This window comes from Notechis scutatus, chromosome 4 (assembly GCF_049901735.1).
Source record: "Notechis scutatus isolate UNSWTSFEM ecotype Mainland chromosome 4, rNotScu1.2, whole genome shotgun sequence".
Lineage (NCBI taxonomy): Eukaryota > Metazoa > Chordata > Lepidosauria > Squamata > Elapidae > Notechis > Notechis scutatus.
Window position 1 is genome coordinate 15182291 of NC_142012.1, and position 20659 is coordinate 15202949.

The 20659-nt window shown below is 43.0% G+C and overlaps 1 protein-coding gene across 5 annotated transcripts in view; it reads left to right on the plus strand.

The window, feature by feature from the left end:
* The window catches only part of HERC3 (HECT and RLD domain containing E3 ubiquitin protein ligase 3), a 52182-nt gene extending 31856 nt beyond the window's left edge, over nt 1-20326 (plus strand). For all 5 annotated transcript variants that reach the window (XM_087962850.1, XM_087962853.1, XM_087962852.1 and 2 more), the window contains 12 exons: nt 1708-1871; nt 3036-3149; nt 4643-4666; nt 4753-4842; nt 7165-7335; nt 8274-8417; nt 9872-10038; nt 12270-12336; nt 13934-14016; nt 15586-15769; nt 15879-15981; nt 17605-20326. In XM_087962850.1, the coding sequence (XP_087818976.1) occupies nt 1708-1871; nt 3036-3149; nt 4643-4666; nt 4753-4842; nt 7165-7335; nt 8274-8417; nt 9872-10038; nt 12270-12336; nt 13934-14016; nt 15586-15769; nt 15879-15981; nt 17605-17813 (1520 nt within the window). In that variant the 3' untranslated portion in view covers nt 17814-20326. The remainder of the gene's footprint in view (nt 1-1707; nt 1872-3035; nt 3150-4642; nt 4667-4752; nt 4843-7164; nt 7336-8273; nt 8418-9871; nt 10039-12269; nt 12337-13933; nt 14017-15585; nt 15770-15878; nt 15982-17604) is intronic.
* Nucleotides 20327-20659: the final 333 nt, after the last annotated feature.

Below are 20659 nucleotides of genomic sequence, written 5' to 3' on the forward strand. Positions count from 1 at the left end.
GTTGAGGACAAAATAAGTCACAAAACAGGTTTTATATCAGCTCTGTGAAATGCCAGGAAATACCACCACTTATTCTTCAGCCCAGTTAAGTCTTCTGACTGCTTTCTCTTAAATTCCTTGGTTAACTTGGGTTGAGAGTGAGAGCTTTAAGTTTTCTATGACTACAGCACTTTCTGGGGGTGTTCTGACCCACACTCTTGTCCAACAAATCAAACACAATCCAAAAAGAACAGAAACCTTGTAATGCTTTTGCAAAATAATTAGCTGTGATAAGCACAAGCCTTGCCAAACTGTGCAAGACTTGCCGAAAGATAACAGACAAGAAATAATTTGCAATACAAGAATCTTCAAATACAGACTCAGGATACTGGAATGTCCACGAGGCTGGAGTTTCAAAACGTCTTTGCCTTCTGCAAAGTACATTTGTTTCACAGCTGGCTTTTATCTTCTTGAAGGAGGGGCTATTACCTTGCAGCCTTACTCCCGAGTCTCCCGTACTGTTGTAGCTGCTCTTTCCTACGAGTAATCCTGCATACACGCACACTTGGCACAGGCTCCTCAGGAACCTCCTCATCGCTGCTGCCAGCCCCCACAATCTCTGAAGGCAGCAGTCCACTCCCTAATGGTCCTGGCCCCTCATCTGAGTCCTCGCTCTCCTCAGCCATTCGCACCTGCTGCAAGCTAACCACAACGGGGAGAGAACTTCCCTGTAGAAATCACATAGTAATATTGTGGTCTTCCTTGGTTGTGGACATCATTAGTGATGCTTTTATGACATCACCTTCCATTTCACCTGTCCTGACCATCACCTCAAACTTACTTGCATGTGCAGCAACCAACACATTTTTCCAAGGGGAGGGGGGACAAAAAGGTCTGTGTTAAGTGGTCAGAGATGAGTAAATAAGACGAAATTGAAAGATCCAGTGGTGGACAATCCACAGTACTCATCTTCTTCAGCTAGAAGTTGGTTTTTGGTTGGCACTTCCAAATTGCTCCATTCCCTTGCATTTTTATCCTCATTTACAACCTTAACTGATGCTTTAACCTCACAATAATAATGCATACAAATTGTCTCATCCAGTGCCCTTCGGATCTCTTCTAAGTTACCATTCCCTCATCTTTCCTTTGTAAAACAAATATAAAACAGTTGAATGTTGAATCAAGAAGCTAAACAGGAGGCACCAAATGAATGATTTCCAAAATAGTGAAGGAAATGGTGCCAAATTCCACTGTCCCTTTTAAGATATGTTAACACCCCCTTTGCAATATGTGTGCATTGCTGTCGCCTGATTAATACCTGGGGGAAGGATGCTTTTTAATGATATAGGACTATTTCCTAGCAAATCGTAAATCACCGAACCAGTAGTTATACCGGTCGGATCCCACCCCTGACCTAGATCAGTGTTTCTCAACCCTGGCAGCTTGAAGATATGTGGGCTTCAATTCGTGGCTGGCTGGGAATTCTGGGAGTTGAAGTCCACACATGAAGTTGCCAAGCTTGGAAAGATTGGTCTAGGATCTGGCTGCTCCCCTCATTTTTTTATCTGCAGGATCTGTGAAAGTGTTTCCCAACCTTGGCAGCTTGAAGATAGGTGGACTTCAATTCCCAGAATCCCCCAGCCAGCCATCATGTTGGCTTTCCATTCAATTTCCACTATTATAATACTGATATCAATAACCCGTTTCGCTTTGTGTAATTTTATTTAGAAAACTGGTGGTCTCAGGTATGCCCAGAGTATTTCTTGAGACTAGTGGATCTCTATAAAGATGCCGTGCTTTATCTCTTGAATGGGAAAAAGACACTCCAGGTCCCAGTCTTGTACAGCAATTACATCACAGCTGCATTAAAACTTCTGGAGAAATTACACAAAGTAAGAAAATAGTTCTGTGAGTCTGTGTACATTGCTCTTTAATGATGGTGATGCCCCTGGTTGTTTTTCCACCAAGCATTTGTACATTGGACGTTTGCATTTTGTGTATATGTGTGTGTGTGTGTGTGTCTACTGCTTTTTAATTCCATCATTAGTAAATGCCCCTTTTAAATTAAACTGGAGTGAAAAATCGATTGGTTGCTTGGTTGATTAAGTGCCATCAAGTCCATGTTAACTCTCAACCAAAACATGGATAGATTTTCTTTAGAATAATTTTGTCTTTAAATTGATTTTGGGACTCTTAGTGGTGTTTTGATTGCTGTTGTTCTTTGCCTGTCCTGAACCTATTTGAAAAATGAAAGAAGGAATGTCAGGGTTTACATATTTCCAAATTGTACAAGATCCTTTGGTAAACAAAAAATAAAGTAAAATAAAAATAAAATTTATTGAGGGCAGATAATGAATAAATGCGCTATTTTATTAGAGAAAAATATGTGCAATGAACAGAGAAATGGTTGAAAACAGGAATTCATTTTTGTGTTGATTCTGAAAAAAAAGTGTTGTGCAAATTGATATGCAAACTATAGATAGTTCTCAACTTACAACCATTCGTTTAGCCATCATCCAAAGCTACAGTGGCAGTGAAAAAAGTAACTTATGACTGCTTCCGACAATGGCAGCATCCCCATGATCCCATAGTCATGGGATCAAAATCCAGGTGTTGGCAACTGTCATGTATTTCTATTAGATTCATTTAACAACTGTGGTAATTTGCTTAACAACCATGGCAAAAAAAGGTCGTAAAATTGGACACGCCTCATTTGACACCACCCTGTTTAGCAATGGATGTTCTGGTCCCAATTGAGGTCATAAGCTGAGGACTTCTTGTAAAGCAGGGGCCTCCAACCTTGGTAACTTTAAGCCTGGCAGACTTCAACTCCCAGAATTCCCCAGAGCTAGGGAATTCTGGGAGTTGAAGTCCGCCAGGCTTAAAGTTGCCAAGGTTGGAGACCGCTACTGTAGAGGATATTAACTTAATGGGAAACCAAATCTGGTGGAGTCTTCCTTTCTTACAATTAGCCTCCTTTTGGGAATTTGCAATAATTCTGTGAAGAAATTTATTGCGTGATTCTGATTTTTTGTTTGTTTGTTTTTCCATATCAGGTAAATCAAAAAGCTAACCACATAGAATATGACAAATTTTATATCCCAGAGATTTCTAATCTGATAGATATTCAAGAAGACTACCTGATGTGGTTTTTGCATGAAGCAAGAGTGGTAAGAAGCTTCATTTTAATTGCCAAGCTGAATAGTGCTCCAGGAACTAGTTAAATTAGAATGTTCTGTGCACCCTGAATCAAAATTAAACATCACCCAACTGTGAATTCTGAAAAAAGTTTTTATGCAAGTTACTTGTGTGCATATAATTTTGTTTCCAGATTTGACTACCTGGACTATGTCAAATAGTTAAGGGGAATGTGCAATAGGTTGAAGAAGCAAAGTAGTAGTTAATAAATTAAAGGAACAGAATGTAACAAAACAACAGAGTTAGAAGAGACCTTGGAGGTCTTCTAGTCCAACCCCCTGCTCAAGCAGGAGACCCTATAATATTTCAGACAAGTGACTGTCCAGTCTCTTCTTAAAAACTTCCGTTGTTGGAGCACCCACAATTTCTGGAGGCAAGTCATTCCACTGAATTGTTATGTTAAGAAATTTCTCCTTAATTCCAGGTAGCTTCTCTCCTTGATTAGTTTCCATCCATTGCTTCTTGTCCTGCCCTCAGATGCTTTGGAGAATAGGTTGACCCCCCCCCCCTTCTTCTTTGTGGCAACCTCTGAGGTATTGAAACACTGCTATCATGTCATCTCTAGTGTGCTGGTTAGACAGTATATAGTTAGTTGGGAATTGGGAGCTGTCCCCTTAAGGGAATGCTTCATGGGAAATGTAGTTGATGCCTCATGGGAGATGTAGTTCATGTCATGTGGTCATAACTGAAATCCTGATTGGTCACTGAATTGACCTCTAGTTGGGTTGGGGGAAGCCTTTGTTCATTTTTGCCTGGACTCAGCATCGTGCTGCAGCCTCCCTCGCTGTATCGTTATGGGATGAAGATAACCATCTTTTCACACTATGAAGACGACTATGCAAAGATTGGGCATTAGATGAATCTCAACATAACTGCGAGTTATACTTTGAGGATGCCTAATATAATCCAATAAACAAACTTTGTATGGAAGCCTTTGTAGAGTTTAACTAACCTGTTTCTATATTCAGCCAGAAAATTAGAGACAGCACAGTGAAAAGATGGTTATCTTCATCCCATAATGATACAGCAAGGAAGACTCCAGCATGTTGCTGGGGTCCCAGTCCTTTTCATTAAACTAGATATACTCACTTCCAGCAACTGTCTTTTATATGTTTTAGCCTCCAGTCCCAAGGAGATGTGAGGTTTGGCATTTTTTTAACCAGTTCTTCTAAAAGGCTGAGAATATCTAAACCAGCGGTGTTCAACTTTGCAACTTTAAAACCTATGGACTTCAACTCCTAGAATTCTTCAGGCAGCCATGCTGGCTGGGGAATTCTGGGGATTGAAGTCCATAAGTTTTAAAGTTGGAAACCCCAATTTAAACACTTTTTGATAGTGCTAAATCTTATTTCCACGAGTATGTGTGATTGTTAGAATGAGATAAATTGAATGGCTACAGCCAGGCTTGTTGGAAACTCATGCTGTTTATATTTCTTTTTTCTTCTCTCCCTTTTCCCTTGCACAGAAAGTAAGACAGTCTATCATGCAGGTAAATATTCCAGCTCCTCTTGCCAAAGCAGTTCTTACCGGAATTTGAAACGGCCACCTTTCATTTGAACTGTTCCTTCTTTCCAGGATTCTGTTACTCTGTGCTCTTATCCTTTTATCTTTGATGCACAAGCCAAAACGAAGATGTTGCAGACAGATGCTAAACTCCAGATGCAGGTACAGTGCCTTCTTTCAGTCTGCCTATCATTTCCTTTTGGAAACATTTGCTCTTCCAGACGTGATGTTTGGCCACCTGGATCAGCCTTAGCCAACATCATGAATGTGTTCGGGGCAATAGGCTGGAAGCATTAGTCCTTCCTTCAATTCAGGCTAAATTAAATGGGTTGGTTTGCTTTTGAAATAGATCAGGGGTTTTCAAACTTGACAGTTTTAAGACTTGTGGACTTCAACTCCCATAATTCCTCCTCCAGTCATGGGTAGCTCAGGAATTCTGGGAGTTGAAGTCCACAAGTCTTAAAGCTGCCAAGTTTGAAGACCCTTGAAATAGATGGACCTTCATTTAAACCGGTTGTGCACAATCTGAGTCACCTACAGTCCTTCTCATCTTGGATGTGAAAAAAAATGGGATGTTCTGTTCTTTAACAATGTATGTCTGCATTTCTAACAAATAGCCAGGAGGCAATGTGGAATCTTATGCCATCCTTTTTGGAAATTATTACACTTTGTGTGTGTATAAAATACTCTGATGCCAGCAGTGACCTTGGAAGGCAGAACAATAATTTTGCGGTATCCGTAGCTGAATTCTGCCTTTTGCTGGGTAGGAATTCTTCCTGAGTTACTGTTTGCACTTTCCAGGAGATGGCGCTAGTGCAACGACTAAGCTACCTTGTTTTCCTCCAAAGAAAAGACTGCTTGGAAAAAAGAAAATTATGTAGTCCCATTTGAAGAGAATTTAGTCAAGTTAACTGTTTTTTACAAGATGGCTTAAAGACTAGTAATCTCAGTTTTTTAAAGTTGAACTTCTTTTAATGACTTTGTGGACATGCAGATTTTCGTGTCAACAATATAGAAGTGGCATCCCAGTACCTTGTTGTTTTTTCCAATTTGTTACTGTAGCCTACAAACTAATTTAGTTTCTGGTGGTCTCCCATCCTAGGAAACAGGTGGGTTAGGTTTTTAGGTCAACACAGTGCATCCCATCCAACTGGAGATTTCCATAGGGAAGTGTACACCACTTCTTCTTCTTCTTCTTCTTCTTCTTCTTCTTCTTCTTCTTCTTCTTCTTCTTCTTCTTCTTCTTCTTCTTCTTCTTCTTCTTCTTCTTCTTCTTCTTCTTCTTCTTCTTCTTCTTCTTCTTCTTCTTCTTCTTCTTCTTCTTCTTCTTCTTCTTCTTCTTCTTCTCCTCCTCCTCCTCCTCCTCCTCCTCCTCCTCCTCCTCCTCCTCCTCCTCCTCCTCCTCCTCCTCCTCCTCCTCCTCCTCCTCCTCCTCCTCCTCCTCCTCCTCCTCCTCCTCCCATATCTACATCAAACTTTTGACAGGCCAGAATGAAGCCACCTTCTTGGCTTTGTTGCTAGCTAACTATTATTGATACATGTTTCTGGTAGTAGCCAACATACCAGCAGATGGGCCAGGCTCTGTGTCTCAACATTCACAGTGTGTTGTTATCCATTAAGAGCTGTACAATTGTTATAATTCAAGAAGGCTGGATTTTATTTGAGAACAATCCTTTTTTAACCTTATTGAATGTATTTTGTAGGTTTTTGCATGTTGGATATCTAGTATGAAAGGATCCCATAATCATTAGTAGAATTTTTTAAAGATAAAGAAATATTCCTTTCCCCTTCTTTCTTCCCATTTGCAAATGAACAACTTGGGTAATAAAATTGTGGGAGAATAATAATAATAATTAGAGCTCAAAGTGTTGATGATTAGAAAAAGTTTTGCTCTCTAGCAAAACAGATGTAATTATTCCTGCTGCTTAGCTCTGAAAAGAATGGAGGAATTCAGTATTGAGTCTGTGTTCCTTTCCGTCCATGGGCAGGATTTCCAGTTTTCCAGAACTTCACAACTAGCATGTTCACGGTTGAGAAGTCCATCCAAATGGAAGTTGCCAAATTTGGGAGTCTGCTTCCTATTTTAGAAGGTTAATATTTAAAGCCCAGGATGCATGCAAACCCAGTAATAACCTCAGCTTTTGATAATGGCAATAGCAGTTAGAGTTATATACCACCCAGAGTGCTTTAGAGCATTCTCTGAGTGGTTTACAGTGTCAGCATATTCTCCCCATCAATCTGTGTCTTCATTTGACCGACCTTGGAAGGATGGAAGGCTGAGTCAACCTCGACATGGTTGAGATCGAACTGCTGGCAGTGGGCAGAGTTAGCCTGCAATACTGTATTCTAAGTACTGCGCCACCCATCTAGCAATTTCTTTCTACTTAAAGAAACATAACTCTTCTCCTTGGATGTCAGGAGGACAAGAGGTGGGGAATTGTTGAGGAACTCCCCCTTGAAAATCCATTTCTCAAATGTTTCTAGGTGGCCATTAGTGGAGCAAATCTACAGAATGTCTTTATGTTTCTCACCCTGGAACCCCTTCTGGCTCGAAGCCCATTCCTGGTCCTTCACGTTCGCAGGAGCAACTTGGTTGGCGATGCTCTCAGAGAACTGAGCATCCATTCAGATGTTGACTTGAAAAAGCCTTTGAAGGTAAGCTCCTGTCAATGGGATCTAATCCTCACAGCAGCATCCAATTCGCATCTGGGCTGCTTCATTAAGTTTTATTTCTGATTACTGGTCAAATTCCATGTGAGGGAATTCTTCACCTGTACAAAATAATTGTCTCCACATGGAATGACGAACGCTGTAACCCTGTTTGTGAGGTAACATTCAATTTTTTTAAAAAAAGTAAATAAAATATGACGACTTTCTCAGGTGAGATCCCCTGCTGTGCCTTGGCACCCCATTTTTCTTTCAATGTAAAATACAATGAATCTATTGTCCCAAAGGTGCTTTTTAAAGAGGCAGCTGGACTTTTTCTGTTTTTCCTTAAAGACATTTTTCCTTCTCATCCAAGTAGCTCCTTCAGTTCAGAACGGAAGCTTCTTGGCTGAGAATTGAAATGTTTTCATGGAAAAACAAAGTTCAGTTGTGTCTTCAAAAAGCACCTTTGGACAACCATGACCTACATGATCGAGAATCTCCCTAGACAATTGTCAGAGTATATTCATGAACTGGAATTGAGCTTGGTAACAAATTCAGCCGATGAATAGGCATGGCAACAGAGCAGCCAATGGGAGCTGAATTGGAAAATGAAATTAGTGGCTCTAGTCTCTGCTCTGAACTCTGAAGCTGCTGCTTGTGTTTTATTTGTGTTACGTTGGAAGAATCTACTATTGGTATTGCACATTTTACTCTTGTTATTATGTATATAAAGAAGTTAATGAATCCTGCTGAATCAGTCATCTTTGTGTGCTTTCTGGATTTGAATTTCTGCTGCAAAATCTTACAACAATGACAATCGGTTATTCTCTTTTGCCCATAAAAACCATCTTAAGGCACCGTTTGTAAGGTGGGTGGCCGTATACATTTGTTTAATAGTTAAATAAAATTGCCCTTGTTGAAATCAATTCAGTATGTTCTGGTAGGTGATCTTTGACGGTGAGGAAGCTGTAGATGCTGGTGGCGTCACAAAGGAATTCTTTCTCCTGCTACTGAAAGAGCTCTTGAATCCCATCTATGGAATGTTCACCTGCTATTCAGACTCAAATCTGCTCTGGTTCTCGGATACTGTAAGTATGGCTACTGCATTCTTCTGGATACAGGCAATCCTTGCTTAGCGTCCGTTCGAAATGACAATGGACCTCCCCAGGGTATTTATGACTTGGTTCTGAAGTTCCAGTGGCCAGTCTCTTCTCTCCTTCCCCCACTCCCCCCTGAAGTCATGTGAACACATGTCGGACACTCAGCTATTTATGGCTGTTTGCAGTGCCTCATGGTCATACGTTAGGATGATTTTGCCAAATCCTGGCATTTTCCTCCAGTTGTCGGCAAAAATGTCCCATAGCAACCATTGCTTTGGTTAATGGTCATGGCATTTGCTTCGTGACCAAGGTAGCTGCTTTATGACCATTGGGTTTGCTTAACATCTGTTGCAGAGAGGATCATAAAATCAGGTCAGGTGGATGTCCTGACTTACAACTGCAGTGACTTAAAGACTGGGATGGGGAGGCTCCGTTACAGTTGCAAGTCGAGGGCTACCTGTAATCGACTCAAGAATTTATTTAGTCTTGTGTAACCTTGGAGTTCTGTATGGCAACTTTGATGGCTTGGTGACCCAGTGAGGGGGAGAGGAGGACGCGCCTGTGCAAGTGGTGGGGCATTCTATGTGCGCCACAGGTGCATGCATCAGCCCACTGTACACGCAAGTCGAGCTGTGCTTGTGCACTGGCCCACTGTTCATGCAAGACAAGCTGCGTGCATGCCAGTCTGTTGCTTGGGCAAGTGAAAATGCGCACACGCATGCTCCGGCCAGCTGTTTGTGCGTCCCGGTTCCGAATGGGCCACGGTCCAGTAGTATTCTGACCCAACCCTGTTACCAGCAAGAAAATCTCAAACAAACGCAGCAACTCAAACCTTCACAGCTTTAATCTACAAATAAACTTCTTTGCAGATAAAAGATGGCTTGCAGCCAATTAGTTCAATCAGAAAAACCTTGACAGAATTCTTCAGATAAGCCGGAGTCTCTACACATGATGCTGGGTCCTCAGAGCGTTTTTGCCTTCTGCAAAGGCAAAAACCTTTTGAAACCAAGCTTATATTCCCTGGAGGGAGGGTCTATTACGTTCCATCCTTACTCCCGAGTCGCCTGTGCTGCTCTAGCTATTCTCTTCTACGAATCCTCCTGTGCTCATGTGCACTTAGCACAGGCTCCTCGGGAACCTCCTCATCACTGCTGCCAGCCCCCACAATCCCTGAAGGCAGCAGCCCACTCCCTGATCTTCCTGGCCCCTCATCCGAGTCCTCGCTCTCCTCCACCGTCCGCACCTGCTGCCGGCCCAGGGGTTGGGGACCTTTGCTCTAGGGATCAGATTGCTCTGTGTAGTAGTACATCTGGAGTATTCCAATGAAGAAAGGCTGGGCAAAACAGATGTTGGTTTGGAAGTGAATTTAGTGTCTTTTTAACCTGAAATCTATGACGTTAGTTCTAGGCTTCCTCCTAATGCTGCTTTCCTTTTTCCTAAAGTGTTTTGTTGAGCACAACTGGTTTCACCTAATTGGCATCATCTGTGGTCTGGCTATCTACAACTTCACCGTGGTGGACCTCCACTTTCCACTGGCTTTATATAAGAAACTCCTGAATGTGACACCCGGCCTGGATGACTTGAAGGAGCTCTCTCCCCTGGAAGGAAGGTAGATGTTGCCCAGGGATGTTCTCCTGGCCACTTTGCGCGATCAGCATAAAATTACAATGTCTTCTCTTGCAGGGGAAAAGAAGAGTAGGAAAACATAGATTTTAGGCTGGAATTCAGTACATTTCGTTAAAAATGAAGCTTTCCATCCCTCAAAGTAACATTAAAAGCAAACCGTGTGATTATATATAAGACCTTTGGAAAAGAGCCATGAATTGTGTATGCCCAACATATGCAAAATTTGACAACCGGTGTGGTGTAGTACAGGCAGTCCTTGACTTACAACCCCAATTGAGCCAAATATTTCTGTTGTTAAGTGAGACAAGCGAGCTCTGCCCCATTTTATGTCCTTTCTTGCCACAGTTGTTAAGCGAATCACCGCAGTTGATAAGTTAGTTACAAGGTTGTTAAGTGAATCCGGCTTCCCCACTGACTTTGCTTGTCAGAAGGTCGCAAAAGGGGATCACATGACCTTGGGACACAGCAATGGTCCTATGTATGAACCAGTTGCCAAGCATCTGAATTTTGATCATGTGACCCTGGGGAGGCTAGAAAGGTGGTAAATGGGAAAAACGGTCATAAGTCACTTTTTCCAGTGCTGTTGTAACATTGAACGGTCATTAAATGATCTGTTGTAAGTCGAGGACTACCTGTAGGAAAGATAGTAGATGAAGAATGAGGAGACCCAGATTCTAGTCTGCCATGCAGGGGTGAGATTCTACCAGTTCGCACCTATTTGCTAGAACCGGTTGTTAACATTCTAAGCAGTTCGGAGAACCGGTTGTTAGAAAAAATTACTGGCCTAATCCTGTAAGGAAGGCAGGAAGGAAACATTCTGGTGTTGCTTACAGAAACTGCCCCTCTATTAACCCTTATTACATTCTTGGTAGGACTAGACTTCCTGTCTCTGGAACTTCTCTGGAGTTTTTTTTCCCCTCGTTTGGTGGTACTTTGCTTATGTGGAGTGACCATTCAAAGTTACAATGGCACTGAAAAAAGTAACTTATGACCATTTTTCACACTTACGACTGTTGCGACATTCCCACAGTCATGAGAGGCCAGGTGAGGAGATACGTGCCTCGATGTGAGTGATATTAAGTTGGCCACACCCAGCCAATAACATGACCACCAAGCCACACCCACCAACTTAGCCACGCCCATAGAACCGGTTGTTAAAAATTTTGAATCCCACCCCTGCTGCCATGGATTGGCTCGCTGGTTGGTTTTGGCCGGGTCTCTCTTTCTTTCATAGCCTAATTTACCTCACAAAATGTGAGGAAAAACAAGAGGGATCCCTTTAAGTGCTTCGAAGAATTCCTCTACAAAAGGCAGGAGATATCGCTGCCTCTCCCACTGCATCTGAAAATTGAGCTTTCTCTTGATTTGTGCCATGTTTCTGCATGTACTTGAGTAGATTATATCAGGTCCACGGCCTGCATCACACGCAGGCCGTGCCCACCCTGGCTCTACAAAGACAAAAAACCCTGCCACGATACGTCATGATACGTCACGTGATGTGATTGAGTTTGACACCCGTGCATTATATGATCGATTGTGAAACACAGATGGTCCTTGACTTAGAAGCGGTTGCTTTTGAAGTTCTGATGGAAATTATTTGGAGGGTACTTATGACACAGATTCAATGTCAAGTGGGCAGCTCCCGATCCTTCAACCTTGTTCAAGTTAATTGCACTTGGTGCAATACTCACTTAGAAATGTCTCCCTTAGGAACAGAAATGTTGGGCTCAGTTATGGTCATAAGGCGAAAACTACCTGTAATGAAGCAAGATGCAGGTAGTCCTCGACTTATAACAACTCGTTCAGTGACTGTTGAAAGTTAGAACAGCACTGGAAAAAAGGGACTTGTGACTGTAACACAGTTATGACCATTGCAGTATCCCTGTGATCACGTGATCAAAATACCGATGCTTGGCAACGGATTCCTATTTATGACCGTTGCAGGGTCCCAAGGTCATCTGACAAGCAAAGTCAATGGGGAAGCAGAGATTCATTGAACAAACAGGTTACTAACTTAACTGCAATGATTCACTTAACAATTGTGGCAAGAAAAATCATAAAATGGGGCAAAACTCACTTAACAAATGTCTCATTTAAAAATTAGAAATTTTGGGCTCAGTTGTGATCAGAAACCAAGGATTACCTGTACATATACTTAAAGCTGCCAATAAATGGTTCCCTTTTTCTTCCTGCTATTTTAATCCTTCTGTTTAGGAGCCTCCAAGAGCTTCTAGATTATCCCGGGGAAGACATTGAAGAAACATTCTGCCTCTCCTTTACAGTAAGGACAATTCATACCTACTTTTGGTGTTTGCGAAAGCTTAACGAATGCCAGCGCTTCAGAACAGTATTAGTTCCCGTTGGTTGGACCATTTCTAGGAGGAATTTACGCCGAGAGGAAGGCTGACCTCTTTTTAATGTTGAGGTTTGGGGGCATTAGGGCAGGGTCACAACCACTACTGGTCAGCGGACCGTGCCGTCCGCGGAACAACTCCTACCGGGCCGCTGGCTTGCTGGGCGCCGCCATCTTTTTGATGAAAAGTGCTTCGGTGAGCTTTCCAGGTAGAAAGCTCACCGGAAGCGCATTTTCATCAAAAAAGATGGCGAGCATATCCTCGATGAAGCTTTCGGGTTGAGAAAGCCATTTCTACCGGAAAAGCTCTGAGCAACTAGCGCCCGCCATCTTTTGATGAAAAAGTGCTTCCGGTGAAGGTCACGGGCTTGCTTTCATCAAAAGATGGCGGCGCCCAGCAATCACGATGCCGGGCAGCGGCGTAAAGGTTGGGGATCCCTGCATTAGGGGATATTTGTGGTGGGCATTTGAGATATAGCAAAAAAGACGTATTACTGAAAAATGGTGTAGTTTTTCTTCTTGGTCCCATATCTCCCAACACTCCCATTTTTGGATCCTTTCAACTGTAAGTTTGAAAATACATGATCTGTTGTCAATCATGTTGGGAGTATAAGAGGCAGATTCTGACTGGAGACAAAAAAATGTCTCAACGGTAGAACATCCCCAAAGTGCTTTTTTTTCAAGAGGCAACTGGACTTTCTTGTTTTTCTTTAAAGATGTTTCACTTCTCATTCCAGAAGCTTCTTCAGCTCTGAAGAGGTAAATTGGACTTCCTTGTTTTTCTTTGAAGACATTTTGCTTCTTATGAGAAGTGAAACGTCTTCAAAGAAAAACAAGGAAGTCCAGTTTGCCTCTTGAAAAAAGCACTTTTGGGACAACCATGACCGGGATGACTGAGAATCTCCAGAGATATTTAGCTACAACTGTAGAACATGTTTCCCTCATTGGAAATTTTCAAGCAGGTAGTGGATAGCCTTCTGTTTAGGACTTTAATTTGGATTCCTGTACTAAGCAGAAGGTTGGACTTCATAGGTTGGATAGTCCCTTCTAGTTCTTTAAGATGGATGCATTTTCTGTAAGTCCTAATTCTGCTTCCTCACACTGGATTATCACAGAGAGGAAAAGAGATAGAGACAGCCTAGAAGCTTTATTAATCTGAAGGTATCTCAGAATCTATCTATCCCCATATTTCCTAGTTGGGCACACTCTAGAAATGTTGACCACAATCCTGAAAATTCGAGATTGAATAAATAGCTGAGAATTCTGGGATTTTTCAGCTTTCAAAAATCTGTCCTATAGATTTTGGAATGAATCGTATACTTAGTTGTTGCAAAGTTGACACTTCCTGGTATGTCAAATTAGCAATTGTCATTTGCAATAAACCAAGACTATCTTAACATTAGTCATGTTGGAAAGACAAAGGTTTTGTTTAAAATGTGTCCCTGCTGGAAAATAATAATACTGTTGCTCAAGAGATAAAGGAATAATTCAGCTTTGCCCTCGTTTGTTTGGGTTGGAAATACAGATATGCAAAGAAAGTTATGGAGTAGTGGAACAGAAAAATCTTGTTCCTGATGGAGACAAAATACCTGTGCAGAACAGTAATAGGTAAGTGTTGGGTTGACGGTAAGGTTGAAGAAGGTTAAACGATTGAACCTGAATGATTTTCTGAAAGATTTGGGATGCTTCACCATGAGGCCAACAGCTTCAGTTTAGAATTCTTTAGAATATCAAATTTGCCTAATCAGGTAGGAGGACATGCATCTAAAAATGAAATTTAGGAAAAAAGAGCAATGAGGAAACCTGTTTCAAACCAATAATTAATCCATGATGGGATGGTGAGAAATAAGACAGACCAGGTTCTATTATTTGCTTCTGGCCTCATTCATTATCTCAGATTTGGCTCAGTCCAATGGGACATAGACGCTAACGGAAGGAAAGGAATTTGTGTATATTTTACTCCGCTATTCGTTGCTGACTACAGGGGGCTCACTCATCTCCAGTTCAAGGGTGTTGAGCCAGCACTGTCTGAAGACGTTTCCGCTGTCATGTGACCAGCATGACATTGCATAGCGTGGTTTCCTCCCCACAGAAGTGGTACCCGTTTATCTACTTGCATTTGCATGCTTTCAAACTGCTAGGTGGGCAGGAGTAAGGAAAGATAGGAGCTCACCCATTGCGCGATGCTCAGGTCTTGAACTTGGGCTGTCTGCTTTCTAGCTGACAAGTCCAGCGTTTTAACCACTGAGCTATTGTGCCGCCCATATTAGATTCTGATACATGGATTCAAGCTTCTGTTCGTTCTAGCGCATATTGCCTTCTGCTGCATTTTCAGTAGATTTCCATAGAACACTCTTGTTCGACTTTGTGCCCTGCAACTGTGCCAAATGGGCACTTATAACAGATAGTGGGTGTGATCAGATTGGAGAAAACTGATCCCATCTAATATCCTGCATTTGTGCTACAGCCAGATTGAAAGATTAGGTCATATATGTACACAGGAGAGGAAAAAAAGGGACTAGAATGCTTTATTTGCAATCTCCAACATTATTTATCAAGACTGTTGATGATCTATGTTGGCCTTACATTCGCAAATTGAGTGAGGACCAAGGATGTATAAAAACTCCATTTCTTTATCAATGAAAGATTCTCCCTTCCTTCCCTATCTGATCTCTAATAAACTATGCCTTTTCTCAACAAATGGAGCCAAGGATCATTTCCATTGTGAGAGAAATAAGTTGTGAGAAATAAGGGACGTGATGGCTCAGTGGCTAAGACGCTGAGCTTGTTGATCAGAAAAGTCAGCAGTTCGGCGGTTCGAATCCTTAGTGCCGCATAACTGAGTGAGTTTCTTGTTCCAGTGAGTTACTTGTTCCAGCTTCTGCCAACCTAGCAGTTTGAAAGCATGTGAAAATGCAAGTAGAAAAGTAGGGACCACTTTGGTGGGAAGGTAACAGAGTTCCGTGCACCTTCAATGTTTAGTCTTGCTGGCTACATAACCACGGAGGCATCTTCGGACAGCACTGGCTCTTCGGCTTTGTAACGGAAATGAGCCGGGAATGACTAGCATGTATGTGTGAGGGGAAACCTTAACCTTTACCTTCACCTAAAGTTGTGGGGAGTCCAACAACCTATAGTATAAATAAAGAAACATGATGTTCCTTCTATTTCCCCCAGAGAGGAATTTGTGGATGCCTACGTGAATTACGTCTTCAACGTTTCAGTGCACGAGTGGTATACGGCTTTCTCCAGTGGCTTTTTGAAGGTGTGTGGTGGGAAGGTGCTTGAACTCTTCCAGCCTACTGAGCTGAGGGCTATGATCATGGGAAGTAGCAAATACAACTGGAAGGATCTGGAAGAGGTTAGTGGGCTCTTTACCCAACATACCCGAATTATTATTTCAAACTATTATTATTTTTACAATCGACCTCTTCTTAAACAACATGTGATCATTTGTATCTATTTTACAGAGTACAAGTTACAAGGGAGATTATTCAGCCACACACCCAACTATACAAATGTTCTGGGAAACGTTTCATGAATTCCCTTTAGAAAAGAAGAAGAGATTTCTTTGTAAGTATTAACGCAGAACTCTAACTGTTCTCTTCATCTGAGACTCAATTCAGACTGGTGATTCTCTCACTGAGGTGTGCTAGTATAACACAGACAGTAGATTTCTACCATGTGACGGGCAAATCTTCTAGCTTAACTGTGAAGAAAATATAAGAAAAATTCTTAGACAACTCCTGCTCTTCCATGTAGAAAACTAGCAATGAGAAACTTTTGAGGCTGCTACTTTATTCTTGCTTGAAGGGTTTTTTTTAGAGCGGATTCTCAGACTTACAGAAATGACATGGTTTTTGAAGAAATTTGTCCTGGATTTTGTTGGTTTGGAAGATCGGTCTATGGAAGAGAAGGGTTTTAATAGATGTGGAAAAAGGATAAAACTGCCCCAAACATTGTAACTGTAAATCAAAGGATTGTTTGGATTTTTTTTTTGCAATGTCTGACATCTTTGGGGAGTTCAGGATGAGATTGCAAGATGCAATGATAGTGAACCTTTTAGAGACCGAGTGCCCAAACTGCAACCCAAAACCCACTTGTTTATTGCAAAGTGCCAACATGACAATTTAACCTGAATAATGAGGTTTTACCACCTAAAATAAAAATAAACAACGCAGAGTTCAGCTAATTGTTCTAAGAAAAACGTGATAAGTGCACTTTTATACCACTTCATTTCCCCCCCTACTTTTGAAATATTATGTTTAGCAACAATAAAAAAGAAAAAACTTTTGTAATATTATTTCTCTTTCCCTACCCCTCTTTCCCCCTCTTTCTCTCTTTTTCCCTCCCTCTTTCTCTTTCCCTTCCCCTCTTTCCCCCCTCTTTCTCTCTTTCTTTCTCTCCCCCTCTTTCCCCCCTCTTTCTCTTTCCCTCTCCCTCTTTCCCCCTCTTTCTCTTTCATTTTCCCTGTCTCTTTCCCTCCCTCCCTCCCTCTCTCTCTCTCTCTGTCTTTCTTTCTTTTTCCCTCCCCCTCTCTTTCCCTCCCCCTCTCTGTTTCTCTCTCTCTTCCTCTGTTTCTATTCCCCCCCCCCCATGGGGGAGGAAGGAACCCCTGAACTGGTATTGGTTGATGGGAATCTGACTTCCGTAGGCAAATGAGCCCAGGAGCGGTATGCCAAAGCTCAGCTGGCAGTGGGGAGGCGGGACATCCTAACATAGGCAGCTCTGCAGGAAAAGAAACTGCTTGTTTTTGCCGAGCCGACACAGGGTCACATTGCAGCTCCATGTCATAATGGGCTTCAGGAGGAGGACGGGACCCCGTCTCCCCCATTGTGAAGTGCAGGGTGAAAAAGTCCACTCAATCAATTCCAACTTCGTGAGATCTTTTTCTTACCGGTGTTCCGGTAGCGGAAATTTTGACTGGTTCAGAGAACCTGGCTGGCCCTGCCTACCCGCACCCACCCTATCATGTCCTATATTCCCTTGTTTTTTAGCTCAGCTGATTTACTCAGCGGAGCAGATTGCCGTCCCTCAGCTGAGCTAAAAAACAGCTCACCTCACCAGCGCTGACAGAGGGCGGTTTCTGATTGCTGTGCGCACGCGCGAAGCGCACTCTCATAGAACCAGTGGGGAAAAAATTGGAATCCCACCGCTGCTTCTGACATGCTTTTTCTTTTCGTGTCCTCCTGACAGTGTTCCTGACTGGCAGCGACCGCATCCCCATCTACGGCATGTCCAGTTTGCGTATGATCATTCAGTCCACCTCCAGTGACGAGCGGTACCTGCCGGTGGCCCACACCTGCTACAACCTCCTGGACCTGCCCAAGTACAGCAGTAAAGAAACCCTGAGCACGCAACTGACTCAAGCCATCGACCATTACGAGGGCTTCAGCTTGGCCTGAGCACTGGCCACTCCCCCTCCAACAGAGACCATTTGAAACTGAAAGAAAACTCTTTTGTCTTGTTCTTCCTTTTGTAGGGAAATGGGACACGCTGCTCAGGGAAGCCAAGGGGAAGGAAGTGGGGGGGGTTGGGGGAAGGGAGGAAAAAGGTCTATCCATGTTTCTTGGGGTTTTGACGTTCACAGTTTTGACCTATCTCTTTAATAAGGAGTGTCAAACTCTATTTCATTGAGGGCCGCATCAGGATTGTGTTTGGTCTCACGGGGCCAGGGTGAGCATGGCCAGTTTGACGTCATTCATGTTGGGGCCGCCTGTGGCGGCCCGAGGGGTCTGCCAGCAAAAATGAGCTTCCAAACTCCGTTTCGGCTGCGACGGCCTCCTGCAACTCTCTGCCAGCGAAAACGGAGCTCGGGAGGACCACACGCTCCATTTTCACTGGCAAAGGCACTGCAGGCAGGTCCTTTGCTGTTTCCAATGTGGCCCCAGGGACCAGATCTAAGCACTCCTTGGGTCGGATCCGGTCCCCGGGCCTTAAGTTTGACATCCCTGTCTTAAATCTTGTGTTTATTGGATAACTTCTTTCAGTTTAAAATGGCCTTTTCTCTCTCTGCTTCTCTGAAGGCTGGGAAATTACCTTTGTATTCCTGAGGTGTATCCCTTCTTTTCCAAAACGTAGATTCTGCCCTACTGTGAATTTCTGTTTCATCTCTGCAACTGTGAATTCCTTTCCGTTTCCTTCTCCGTCACCTCAGAACTTCCTTCTTCGCTCACAGACCAGTTTTTCTTAGCTCCGGGGATAATGTCTTCATCCTTAAAGATGGGAAGAGTGGTGACAGGAAACGAGTTTCTCTCCTTTGCAGAATTTCTCCTTTTCCTACAGTCTGCAGGAAATGATCAGTGAAGTAAATCTTCTTGGCTTTCTGTTGGACCGCAGAGCTTCCTCTTGGAGAGCTGCAGGGCAGCAGAGATTATGCAAAATTGGACTCCAGGAGCTGAATACTTTACCTTTGGGTTAATTGTTCCAAGGAGAATTTGTGTTTCAGTGCAGTGTTTTTTTATTTGCCACTAGGAATGGGAATTTCACAGCATAGTCCAGGGGTGTCAAACTCAATGTCATTGAGGGCTGCATCAGGGTTGTGTTTGATCTTGGGAGGGCCGGGGTGGGTGTAGCCAGTTCAGTGTCACCACAGGGAGCACCTGTGGTGGCCAAGTGCTAAAGCAGGACTTCCCTCACTCTCGTCATAACTTCCTTCCTTCCTTCCTTCCTTCCTTTCTTCCTTCCTTCCTTCCCTCCCTCCCTCCCTCCCTCCCTCCCTCCCTCCCTCCCTCCTTCCTTTTCTTCTTTTTCCTTCCCTCTCCATTCTCCTTCCTTCCTTCCTTCCCCTCTTTCCTTATTTTTCCTTCCTTATTCTCTTCCCATCTTTCCTTTTTCTTTCCTCTTTCCTTTCTCTTTTTATTTTTAGTTTGTTTTGATAATCCACTGCCACTGAAAATGGAGCTCAGTGGGAGGGCGCATGACAACACACACACCCCGGGCCCATTTTTACTGGCAGAGGGCTGCAGGAGGCTGCTGCGGCCGAAAATGGGGCCGGGGGGGGGGCTGCAAGGCCCCCAAGCTCTGTTTTTGCTGGCAGAGGGTTGCAAGAGGCTCTCATAGCCAAAAACGGAGCCTTGGAGGGCTGCACTCTGTTTTCGCTGGCAGAAGTGCAGCAGGCCGGTCCTTTGCTGTTTCCAGGGCAACCCTGCAGGCCAGATCTAAGCAACCTGCAGGCTGGATCCGGCCCACAGGCCTTGAGTTTGACACCCCTGGCATAGTCCACGTTTTCCTCCCATCTCAGTGCACAGATGTGTGCAGATGTGTTTCTTGCAGACTGAATATCTCTTTGCCATTCTACCTTGTCTTATCAATGGATGATGATTATTTTTATTTTAGAAGCAGGCCTTCTGTGCCCCACTGAAATAGATCCAGAGCCAAATGACAGTGGGGTGAATGGAAGAAAAATGACAACCAGCTTCCTTTCCTTCTCCCCCGCAAAATCTCTCCCCCACACAAATTTATTTTAGAACTCACCATGAATATTCCCTCCCCTGCTCCCCGATAATTTTATCAATTGGTGGTCCAAGCCAAGTTAAAGTCGATAATTGAATCCATGGAAACTAATGGAATTAATTCATTTGGGTCTGATGGAGGTAAAAGCTAATTGCAATCCTGATTCAGCGCAGCCATGAAGAGGGATTTTTATTTTTCAGTCAGGCGAGCGAGGTGGACTTTAGTCGTAATTCAATTTTGGTTGGCATGGAGCCGCACTACTTGTGTACCTTTTAATTCAACCATGTTTTGCACTTTCCCTGATGAAAAGCTTTAAAAGCATTAAGGGGTCACTGCTGTTTGGGTAACCAACGGGCCTCTTTTTACTTGCAACTTTGAGAGAACTTTATCAAATGCTTATTTTGTATGTGTGTGTACATAGCTCAATATTATGCAATAAATGGAATGTTTCCTTCAGGCTTTATACTGCTTTCATGATGCTTCAAGAAGAAAATAAGTTCTCGGTGCTACTAAGTAATGTTAAAAAAAACCAGGACTAATACTGATGGGCTCAGCTCTTTTTCTACCAGTACTGATAACTACCGATTTACAGAGTTGGAAGGGACCTTGTAGGTCATCTCGTCCAACCCCCCACCCAAGCAGGAGACGCTACACCATGATAAGTGCCAGGAGAGAGGAAGGTGGGATCTGTGAGGAAAATGTTTTTGTTTTTTTTAAATATCCTTTTCAGATTTTTTTAAAAACTTCTGAGGTAATGGATTAAGGACACAGCCCTTATGGTTTCTACACACAAGTT